Genomic DNA, 11,916 nt, shown 5'->3' with positions numbered 1-11,916 from the left:
AAAACTAATTTGAAGTCCATTGAAGCAATTGAAGAAAAAAGACTGCTAATAAAGTCCTTATCCTCTTGATTCTCGTGTGAAGTTCAATAGACCTTTTCTCTCACTTTATCTGGAGTTAATATTCCTGACACAATTTAAAAAAGTGACTTGCTAAATGCAAATTAAACTGTAAAGGAAACGTAGCAAAACCCATACTACTCATCCGAGGACATATCGGCCTACTATGGATCGCCTGTTTTGTGTAAAATAGTTTTTTTCAGTGAAGCCCAGGCAGTACAGCAGACTGCTGTCGTAGGGGGTTTAGAAGGGTGCGTCTCAGCGCTACTGTACTCCAGTGCAGGTGTTGGTTTTTCGCTCTATGTTGCACCTCACTGTGCTTGGTGCGAAGGACACACAATCACATCATTGCTTCTGGAGAGTTCAGCATCCACTGTCGCCACAACTGACAGTAGAATAACCCATGGTATCTTCTCGTGACAAATTTTTCAACAAACGCCAGCCTCTTTCAAGTCTGTTCAAGTTTTTCCGAACGTCCTGTTTACAAAGACAGCTATGTAAGCAGATGTTATCTCTCCACAGTTTAATAGCAGACAGGCTAGTTGTGTGACAACAATTTGGGGAAAACATTTCACAATTATCTAATTTAGCTGATGCCTTTGTAGTCCAGTGCGAGTGTTGCATAACGCCAGGGTTACATATTGTCAAGTATGGGATTAACCACATGTAATCACAAGCACATCTTCCACAACAGTGTGTGTGTAGGAACTTCTCAAGTGTTGGTCTAGGCATAAGTGTTTATTTCACATCACCATTATGTGTGGAAACATTACATTTAAAATATGCATTACACAATATCCCCATACAGACCCATATCATTTGCATGTTCTTGTGAAAATCAACCACTGTAAAATGGCCATTTGTCCTAACTTGCTGCCCTTTGCAAAGCATTTTTATTTTTATGTTTTAAATGTGTATATATTCAATTCGTTTTTTTTGTTTTAATATTGAAATCCAAATGTTCTTCTCCATGTACCCTTCCCTTTACAAAACCATTCCTTCCCGCTTCTTTAATGATGTAAAACCCTAAGGTTTGTATTCTGCTGATTCGTCTACATACACACACACCAAGAAATGTTCAATCACTTTTATTAGGTTTTAAGCATGATTGTTTTGGAAGTGAACACGTACCATATTTACAGAGTGTGATCCAATTCATTAAAATATTGAATAATGCTAAAACGGAACAGTCCCTTCAATCTGTTATGTTTGTATGTCCCCCACAAACATCATAAAAGCAATAAAAGATATTGTATAAATAATGAGTCGACTTCGAGTTTCAAAAATTATTTTATTCTTATCCGCTTTTACAAAAAGTGGTCCATTAAAGGGAGTTTGTTGCATAGTTTATCAACATCTAAAAATGTCACCTTTAATGTAATAATCTGCACTTTGTTTATTTATATTCCTTTTTTCTTTGTTTATTTTAGACCCATTCAGGCTTAAAAAGGTTTTTTTTTTAGTGTTTATGCTAGAGAAAATGCTGATTTAAGAAATAAATTAAGAAGGACAGAATGTGTCAAGTGTCAAAACAGTCCATAAATGTACATTAATCCATTGTGCGATGCAGGAATGCATTTAAAACTGATTTGACTAACTTCAAAATTTTACATTAATGTACTATAGTTATTGATAGGAATAAAATTGTATCTTTTTTTGAAAAAGCACATTAAATATACAGTGAGGCAAAATTATAAAGACAACAATAACAGTCTGATGACTCCAAATAATATTCATCAGTACAGACATCTTAACAGCAGCTATGCTGCAAAATAATTAATTGATGAGCTATGTTAAAAAATAGACCATGTTCATTGTTTAATAGGATACATGAAAACTTAAACTGTGTATGAGTAATATTTATGAACCATGTGTATATTTTACAATGACAGAATTTCACTGAGTAATGATCCATTAAATCAAATGTTTTTGTTTTTAAACTTGTGCATTAGTATGGTTAGAAAACTTGGAAAGATGCATCTCATCACTGTAGAGAGTGCTTGAGATATTTATGGAGCAAGTAGACCACACGGTGGCTGAAATATTCTACACACCTTCAGTTCTTCGTATCAGCAATCGGGAATGGTACCATTTAAGAAATCCAAAGACAAGCTGTTGGCAGCTATACTCGACTATACAACAGTAACCACACTGAGTTTTTTTTTTTTTTTTTGCTGGTAGTCGGGATCAGTGACTTTATAGGGGGTTGAAAACATCGCCTACATCAGAGAAAAGGAGGACCAGACACATTAGAAAACTAATTCTTAAAAAAATAAAACATTTGCTTCATTAAACAATACAAAAAAGTCATCCTGTTTTCCTTGCACATTCACCACAAATTGTGCTTGGGCTTTTCATTATACAGTGCTGATTCATACCTGGTATATAAAAAAAACTCAAAGGCTTGACAGGATATATGAAAGAATAATCTGTTTAAAAAGCAAGGAAAAAGATTTAAGACTTTATAAAACTATTCTGCGGTTGTCTTACTTCAGACATCAAAAGAATGGAATAGATTACCTTTTGGCTTTTAAAATGATGGTGTTAAAACAATGAATAATCTCGGTTGTTTGCATGCAAACCAGTTACAGACTCTGTAGAAATCTTGTGTTTTTGGCATTGCGCTGGTGTAGTTCAGTTCAGATCTCTTCCATTAATCTGTAACCATGATGTGGACGAAGAGGGAGGCTGAGGAGAGGAGTTCGCCGCTCTTCTTGATTAAAGGAATGTGTCGATACCCTGGGGAGACGAGAAGAGAGAGTCAACTGAAGTTGAAAAAGTGTCTTTCTTACCTTATCCACTTACATATTAATCACAACACTATAGATTATACATTAGGATAAGTTTAATTACAAATTTGCATAGTATGATTTGTGAACATTTCTGATATGTACTCAAAAAAATATATAGGTTGATATAGTTCAATATCAATATATTGTATTACTTTCAATTCACTAATACTTTCTCCTTCTATGTTACTTATAATCAGAGAGTAAGGATTTACTGTCATCCTCAAATACAGCCCCAGATTCAAAGCCAACTGATTAAACACCAGAGCAGGATGACAATAAAGTATTTCTCTTTAGCTCTGACAGATATAACTATTCCCGAATACGCCTTTCTTGAGAAGAAAGTGTTTGCTGAATGCCAAAATTATACTTAGAACCCTGTACATACCATTTATTATTAATACAAAGTGTATTCTCATGACACTCCAAAAGGTAGAAATACTCTGCAGAAGTGTCAAAATACACCTTTAAAAAATCTGTGTATGTTTGTGTATGTGTGTGTGTGTGTTTGGTTGGTTGGTTATCTTAAGTTAAATCAAACCATATCTATTCAAGCAGGAATATATCCTCACTCGAGAAGTGAGAGCTAAAAGTGTGAGGTTCACCACGTGAGGACGTACCCATCTGCAGGCTGTTGAATGGCAGCGTGAACTGCCCAATCATGTCGTTATGTGAAGCATGATCGTAGTCTTCCACAAGAAAGCGCACGATGGCCAGATCGGGGACATAAACCTTAAAAGTGAACTTTTCATTCCACATTGGGTTGAACCCTGTAAAAAAAAGTAAAGCCAGAGACATTTAATAATTGAAAGCAATGAACAGATTCATTCCAGCATCTAGCATATTTTCTTCTTTGTGTACCTGGTTACTTCAGGTCAACGCTAGTACACAGCGGGTCAACTAATACATCTGGATAAAACAGAACTCTCAACTACTATTCGTAAACTCATGGCTTGTTTGTGTGATTTGTGTGATTCTATATGATGAATTAAAAAACTTGGATATTTCACAAAGCCTGTAGCTCTTGTAAAGTATGTGATTCAGCAAAGTTTTTTAAATGCTTGGCAGAGTAGCGATCTTCATTTGTTGTCACAGTGATGTAACACACAAATGCTGTCAATCACACTTGCACTGCCGTTTCATGCAGTTTTTTAAGTTTTTTTGATTGTCTTGGATGGATCCATGAACTAAATAAAATAACAAACTAAGTCAATAATATATACAAATAATGAAAGTAGTTGTTGAGAGTTGTACAGAAGAATCTTATGCCAAAACTTTACCATTGTTGTCGATGTGTTTTGTTTCTTTTGCAGCACAGTCACGCAGGACTCCGAAGATCTCCATTTTCACCAAGGGATCAACGATGGAGTTGAGTTTTTCCTTGTTCACCTTGGGCAACTGCTGAGCTGAGATGACCTGGTGAATTGATCAGAGAAAGTCACATGGGAGACTGACAGGCCAACAGATCACAAGATGAACATTAAAAACAATCATCTTAAAACACAACGTGACATTAATAAAATGTGAAGACACGCATTTACATGTAGATGAAAACAGTTCCGACAGAGGTTTACGCTAGTTATCTCATTTAATCTGCTAGAGCCAATTAATACAAATGTATGCAAATGCTGCCTTTGCATGCCGCCAAAGTACCATTTAACAACTTCTGCAGAAACACTTCTGTGCAACCCAGTGAGTTTCATACCAGCCATGTGCTAAACCATTACCCAGGCCACACTTGCAATGCAAAGGATAGATCTGTATAGACTGGGCCTGAGACACTGTGGACTATTAATCACATCCGTGGGAAAACACACACAGTGGCAGCCTTGCCCAATATATATAAATAAAGGAAATTACAATCTATAAGGACTAATAAACTATTCATTCTTCATTTAGGCAATTACATAAAGCCATCATTTGCCCAGGTGTGAATGCACATTGTGTATTTGCTCGTTACAATCCATGTTGAGTTCTTACCATTATGTGGAGGGATTTGGGATTCATCCACTCTCCCTGTGAGGGGTGACTGGGGTCGAAATCGGTATTAGGGTCTCGGAGGAACTTGGGCTTCAAGTTGTAGCCGCTGAAGCCATTCTGCATGAACCTGCCCTGGTTTATATCCATCTCTTTGCCGGGGGTCTGGAAGTTCAAAGCAACTGAAAAAAAACAAGATCCACAGCAGTGACGATAGGCCTCCCCCACACACACACACAAAAATTCCTAGTAGGACATCTCTGCCCATGCTTACAGGAGCTTCTAAAGCCCACTCTGACCACTTCCACTCAAATGTCTGAAGACTGAATGACAAAACTGAAGTATGATCAATTAGCTTCAAGAAAAAAAACTTATCTTTAATTGCAATTTGTGTGTCAATAAATTACCTTACACCTAAATTAGACAACTACAGGTTTATCGAGCTAGCCATCCACTCTCACATCCCTCCTTTGAAAGAAATAAGCACTGGAAAATGGATATAGATCTGCTTAAGTTGAACGTATGAGCTAAGAAGTGTTTCCAGGAACCCCCTGAAAGGAACCAAAACACCATTGTACTGTTTGAAGGGAAAATACTTAATTGACAGCCTGCGTTCCACAGATCTACAGGGTTTTAATTTTCTGTGACCATTCTTGAGGCTGCTGGGTAGATTTTTTTTTTGTTATAAATTATTTTATTGGTAAGAGAACATATGCAAGCCTTCCATACCAAACAAAATATCAACATCCATATATAGAAGAAATAAAAGACAGAAAAATGAAACTAATAAAAATCTAAAACTAAAAAAAAAGGTGGAGTGCCCCTAGCGATAGGAAATTGTGTAGAGCATTTGTCACCTGTAGGCACCATTGCAGAGGGATTAGCATACGACACCCTTACCATACCAACAAAATCTATGCCAAACCCCATATACTCCAATGTCAACCACAAATAATCCCACTACACATGTTCAAATGCTTTCTCTGCATCCAGTGAGAGAATTACACACGGGGTGTCGATATCCACAGCTAAATTAATTATATGTTAAAGGCAAAAATTAGGTCCATAAATATTTGGACAATGACACAATTGTCATCGTTTTGGCTCTGTATGCCACCACACTGGATTTGAAAGGAAACAATCAAGCGTAGACTTTCATCTTTAATTTCAGGGTAGTTACATATAAATTGGGTGAACAGTGTATTAATTATAAAAATGGGTGTATGTGGTGCCCCCAATTGTAGGGGCTCAAACTAACATAATCATGAATTAAATTGCGAGTTTCAATACTTGGTTGCAAATCCTTTGCAGTCAATGACTGCCTGAAGTCTGGAACCCATAGACATCACCAGATGCTGGGTCTCTTCCCTGGTGATGCTCTGCCAGGCCTGCACTGCAGCTGACTTTAATTCCTGCTTGTTCTTGGGGCGTTTTGCCTTCAGTTTTGCATTCAGCAAGTGAAATGCTGCTCAATTGGATTCAGATCAGGTGATCCATCGTGCTCGTTTGGTGTCCATTAATAACTAAGTGATCCAAGGATCCTATCCTGTCTATTTTTAAATGTTCCCAAACTTTCAGCTTCTACCACATCGCTGGGTAGTTTGTTCAGATTGTGACGCCTCTCTGTGTGAAGAAGTGTCTCCTGTTTTCTGTCTTGAATGCCTTGAAGCCCAATTTCCATTTGTGTCCCCGGGTCGTGTGTCCCTGCTGATCTGGAAAAGCTCCTCTGGTTTGATGTGGTCGATGCCTTTCATGATTTTGAAGACTTGAATCAAGTCCCCACGTAGTCTCCTCTGTTCCAGGGTGAAACGGTTCAGTTCCTCAGCCTCTCAGTAGGACAGTCCCTTCAGACCTGGAATAAGTCTGGTTGCTCTCCTCTGAACTGCCTCTAGAGCAGCGATATCTTTCTTGAAGTGTGGAGCCCAGAACTGTCCACAGTATCCAGATGAGCTCTAACTAGTGCATTGTACAGTCTGAACATTTTTAGCAAACTCTAATCTGGTTTTCCTGTTTTTGGGGCTTACCAATGGTTTACATCTTGTGGTAAACCCTCTGTATTTACTCTGGTGAAGTCGTCTCTTGATTGTTGACTTTTTGTTGAGGGTTTTCGTGATCTGGTCAGCTGTTGTTAGGGGTTTTTCTTCCCCAGGGAAAAAATATTCTGTCATCCACCACAGTTGTTGTCCGTGGTTTTCCGGGCCTTTTGGTGTTCCTGAGCTCACCAGTGCGCGATTTCTTTTTAACAATGTGCCAAATAGTTGATTTGGCCACACCTAATGTTTTTGCTCTCTCTCTGATTGGTTTGTTTTGATTTCTTAGCCTAATGATGGCTTGCTTCACTCGCAGTAGCAGCTCTTTGGACTTCATATTGAGGGTAACAGCAACCGATTCCGAATGCAAATGCCACACTTGAAAGCAAATCTAGACCTATTATCTACTTACCTGTAATTGAATTAATGAGGGAATAACACTCACCTGGCCATGGAACAGCTGAGACAGCTGAGCAGCCCATTGTCCAATTACGTTTGAGCCCAAAAAATTGGGGGGACCACATAAAAATGGGTGTAATTCCTACACCATTCACCCAATTTTGATGTATCTACCCTCAAATTAAAGATGAAAGTCTACACTTAAAGCACACTTTGATTGTTTTCTTTCAAATCCATTGTGGTGGCATACAGAGCCAAAATTATGACAATTGTGTCACTGTCCAAATATTTATGGACCTAACTGTATATTATCTGATGCTAATTGGGAATAAAACCTGTTTGATCATGATGAACCAGAATTAATTAATGAAAGGGGACGATAGCTTGCGCAATTAGTGGGATCTTTGAATCTCTGAACTGTACAATTTTATGTAAAAAGTGTGAAATTTTGCATTCATTTGCAAAGGATTGGATAACAGCCCCTTCTGTTACGAAGTCTAAGGTTCAATAGATGTGATGGCATAGATCCATTGAAATAGTAATTTTGCATCACCCTAAGTAATGCATGAAGGTCTTTCTTAACCACTTTAAGAAAAGTGTTTCCAGGAACCCCCTGAAAGGAACCAAAAGACCTCTGCACTGTTTCAAGGGAAAATACCTATTTGACAGCCTGCGTTCCACAGCTCCACAGGGTTGTAATTTGACGAGTCGGTTCTTGAGCCGGCCGGGTAGATTCTGCTTAGCTGCTTATTGTTGTGACGAACAAATGCATTTCCTGAAAGGGAAAAGAAAAACCTATTTTAAAAAACATCAGTAAATTGGTTTTAATCAGTTACAGGGTTTATCTATATTAACCGTTATCTACCTACACTGACATCATAACTAATTAATTGCATTATCAAGCACTCTTCAATGAGTTGGAATAACCTGGGAATAAAATATATATAGATGTTTCTACTGCATTAAACAACATGCATGCCTTCATTAGTGTGTTAAAATCAAGTCAAGCTAAGCTACTTTACCTGAATCTTGTGCTAACTTTATAGCTTTCCCCTCTTTGAAGGAAGACATCTCGTAGAAGGACTGGTTTTTCATTGCATTTTCAAATCCAGAGAAGTGAACACTTTTGCAGTAGATGACCACGTCAGAAAGCGCCATTGATAATTTAATCTTGGAGCCCTAGAAAGAAGAAGAAAGTGCAGATTATATTGTTGTGGATCAGTAAAAGGTCATTTCTACCTAGAAGAACTTAAAAAATGTCTGTGATTCAGTTCTTGGACTCTGACTCTGACCAGCACTCAGCAGTGGTTAAGAGGATACCTTTGGCTTTTTCTTCTTCTTCTCCGCATCCGCAACTGCATCTTCAGCTTCATCCTCCTCAGACACCATCTCCTCATCCACAGATGGACCATTGGACAGCCTGTGCTCCAGCTTGTTTAACCGTTTCCCCTTGATAAGGATTTTACCTTTAAGTTGCTTTTGGAGAGAAAAAAGAAAACAGGTTTTTATTCAATAGAATACACTTACCAAGCTCTGCATATATGGTAATTTTGAATTCAAAATATTCAAAAGTCCTCCAACTTGGCTGAAGTGTTTTCTAATCTTGATTGTGGTATTATTACATCATACAGTTGCACTGGGGAGACATGCGTTACCAATAATTGTTGGTTGTTGATGTTCATAATTGATCTTTCTGTGAGTGCAGAATAATCTTGAGTGTGTGTGTTGGTTTGCTATGATCCTGAAAAAAGCAGGTTTTCAGAACAAATCAGAACATACAGCAAACTCTTTACTGAGCATGCTCAGCTCTTGGGATGGGTAGGGGGTCAGTTTCCCCCAGCAAACTCAAATCCACCAGACCCCAAGAATCAATTTTATGCCATATATACAAACTGTCTGCCATGGTTGGTGAATGGAAAAGCACGGATTTAGACTACCATCATCCGAGTCATTAAACTCATTTATGGATGCAGAAACTAAGCCGATATTCCTTCACCGTGTTTTCTTTGCATTCCTGTAATAGCAGGCAGTTTGGGAGAAAGGGGTTTACAATAGTAAAATCATGCAGACTTCAAAGGAGAAGGATGACTACTCTACTACTGAGTTTATAGTACATTACAGAAAACAAAGGCAGATTATGCCACTGTGGAAAAACATGGCTTCTGTTAAGCTTACAAAGCCGCTGCTATGAGTTTCAAACTGGAATGTGTTCAGTTACAGGGCTTCCTAAGCTGTGCGTGTGTTGAATAGTCTCTTCCTTTGTTTTATTAACTTCTACTCTGAATAAAACAGGCTTAACCGTCAGCTGTATTGTATGTCTTGCCAATCTGCAAGCAAGTGCATGCAAAGTATTCACCGCAGCCCTGCTCTGTCTGAATGAAAACAACAGAGCCAGAAGCCATGCGACCCAATCCCCCTCGAGCCCGGCCAGCACATTCCACAGCACTGAGGCCCCGCACACGTGGGAGGGGCTGCCACAACTGAAACTGCGACTCGGTCTCTGTCTGTGTCTTTGGCATTCAAGTTCATCCTTTGTAGACTTCACATATTATCTGCACTAACCCAGACTGGTCTGAGGACAGTATGTTCACTGTTTGTGTAAACCACTAGAACGGAGGCTCGGAGAGTGTGGAAAAAGCACCGGAAAGCTTTAAAAAAAGGTAGATCAGAGTTAAAGAATGTGAAATAGTTCATGATGCTCTAAAGACACTTATAAATGCATAATGACTGTATCCATCCCATGCCAAAACTGTAATAAAATTTTTTGAGATATAACAAATACTGCACACTTTTCAAAACTATAATCAAAAGCTCTTAAAAATAACACAATTGGAAGAACCTTCCACCTTAGATCATGCAACCAGGGTTATCTAACAGCAAGACCTATAATTAGCTTTGGTAACAGGAAGACAGTCTTACATCTTGTTTTCCTGTCTGCCTCTAGCAATAGCAGTCATAAACATGTGGTTATGCCAATAGGTCAGCTGATTGTCGTGCTGACCTTGTTCTGAGAGTCTTTCAACCTGGTAGGCAAACGCATCTCCAGGCACAAGTGACATAAGTTTTCATTTAAGCCTCTAGGTTACATGAGTCCAAAAGTTAAGATGTTACATTAATTACCATTTTTGCAGGTTGTCTCAAGCCTTCTCCACTCTACTTCATCTCTTCCCTAGCACGCCCCCTTCTTGTCTGAATAATATCTTGTGAGATCCATGCTTGTGTAACAGTCCCCTCTGCTCACTCTCTCTGCTTTGAAATCTGACCCCAGCTATTGTCCTGGTCGTCAGCCACCCGCCACACCTAACAAATTTCGTCTGTTTGTGTAGCATTTGCACTGCCTCGCTTGTCCCATGCAACTCCTTGTCTATGAACTCATCCATGGCTTTCCATCTCTGTTTTCATCCAACGTAAGACTGCAGGGCTTCATCCCCACCCACCCACTCTACTGCTGGCTTACTGCCCACCTCTTTTAGCTCTGCCTGCTCCATCTCCTCACTTGCCGCTTTCCCCCCCACTGGTGGACCCAGCTACCTATGAATATCAGGACAATCTCTGGAAAACTGCCTGCACCTCCTACCCAAGAGCTTGCTCCATTGGGGTGGACAATTCATGATTCCAGTGCAGCTTTGCAAGATCCCTAGTTGAAAAGTACATGAATATAACTCAAATATATTTATAAGTAACTGTTTCTGTAAAACTAACAAATGATACAGATATACCATAACATTATGACCACCTGCATAATATTGTGTAGGTCCCCCTTTTGCCACCAAAACAGCCCTGACCCGTCGAGGCATGGACTCCACTAGACCTCTGAAGGTGTGCTGTGGTATCTGGCACCAAGACGTTAGCAGCAGGTCCAGATCCAATTACAAGTCCTGTAAGTTGCAAGGTGAGGCCTCCATGGATCGGACTTGTTTGTCCAGCACATCCCACAAATGCTCGATTGGATTGAGATCTGGGGAATTTGGAGGCCAAGTCAACACCTTGAACTCGTGATTAATCAGACCAGGCCACCTTCTTCCATTGCTCCGTGGTCCAGTTCTGATGCTCACGTGCCCATTGTAGGCGCTTTCGGCAGTGGACAGGGGTCAGCATGGGCACCCTGACTGGTCTGCGGCTACGCAGCCCCATACGCAACAAACTGCCATGCACTGTGTGTTCTGACACCTTTCTATCACAACCAGCATGAACTTTTTCAGCAATTTGAACTACAGCAGCTCGTCTATTGGACCACACAGGCCAGACTACGTGCATCAATGACCCTTGGCCGCCCATGACCCTGTCGCCGGTTAACCGCTTTTCCTTCCTTGGACCACTTTTGATAGGTACTGACCACTGCAGACTGGGAACACACCACAAGAGCTGCAGTTTTGGAGATGCTCTGACCCAGTCGTCTAGCCATCACAATGTGGCCCTTGTCAAAGTCGCTCAGATCCTTACGCTTGCCCATTTTTCCTGCTTCTAACACATCAACTTGTTGCCTAATATATCCCACCCACTGACAGGTGCCATGATAACGAGATTATCAGTGTTATTCACTTCACCTGTCAGTGGTCATAATGTTATGGCTGATCAGTGTATATGAAAACTTATGAAGTAGATTTTTATCTTGTTAAAATGCATTTGGGCATATTCATGTCAATATTGATATTTTTTCTTTA

The 11,916-nt window shown here is 39.6% G+C and overlaps 1 protein-coding gene across 2 annotated transcripts in view; it reads right to left on the bottom strand.

Annotated features, from left to right (window-relative positions):
• Positions 1–1,129: 1,129 nt before the first annotated feature.
• Positions 1,130–11,916, bottom strand: part of plcd1a (phospholipase C, delta 1a) — a 28,222-nt gene continuing 17,435 nt past the window's right edge. For both annotated transcript variants that reach the window (XM_066716920.1, XM_066716912.1), the window contains exons 9-15: positions 8,573–8,728; positions 8,275–8,431; positions 7,911–8,027; positions 4,827–5,005; positions 4,127–4,262; positions 3,467–3,616; positions 1,130–2,796 (exon numbers count right to left, since the gene is read on the bottom strand). In XM_066716920.1, the coding sequence (XP_066573017.1) occupies positions 2,711–2,796; positions 3,467–3,616; positions 4,127–4,262; positions 4,827–5,005; positions 7,911–8,027; positions 8,275–8,431; positions 8,573–8,728 (981 nt within the window). In that variant the 3' untranslated portion in view covers positions 1,130–2,710. The remainder of the gene's footprint in view (positions 2,797–3,466; positions 3,617–4,126; positions 4,263–4,826; positions 5,006–7,910; positions 8,028–8,274; positions 8,432–8,572; positions 8,729–11,916) is intronic.

Source organism: Amia ocellicauda, chromosome 2, assembly GCF_036373705.1.
Source record: "Amia ocellicauda isolate fAmiCal2 chromosome 2, fAmiCal2.hap1, whole genome shotgun sequence".
In the NCBI taxonomy this organism is placed as follows: domain Eukaryota; kingdom Metazoa; phylum Chordata; class Actinopteri; order Amiiformes; family Amiidae; genus Amia; species Amia ocellicauda.
The sequence above is the reverse complement of the archived record's forward strand: the minus strand, read 5'-3'. Positions and strand labels throughout refer to the sequence as shown.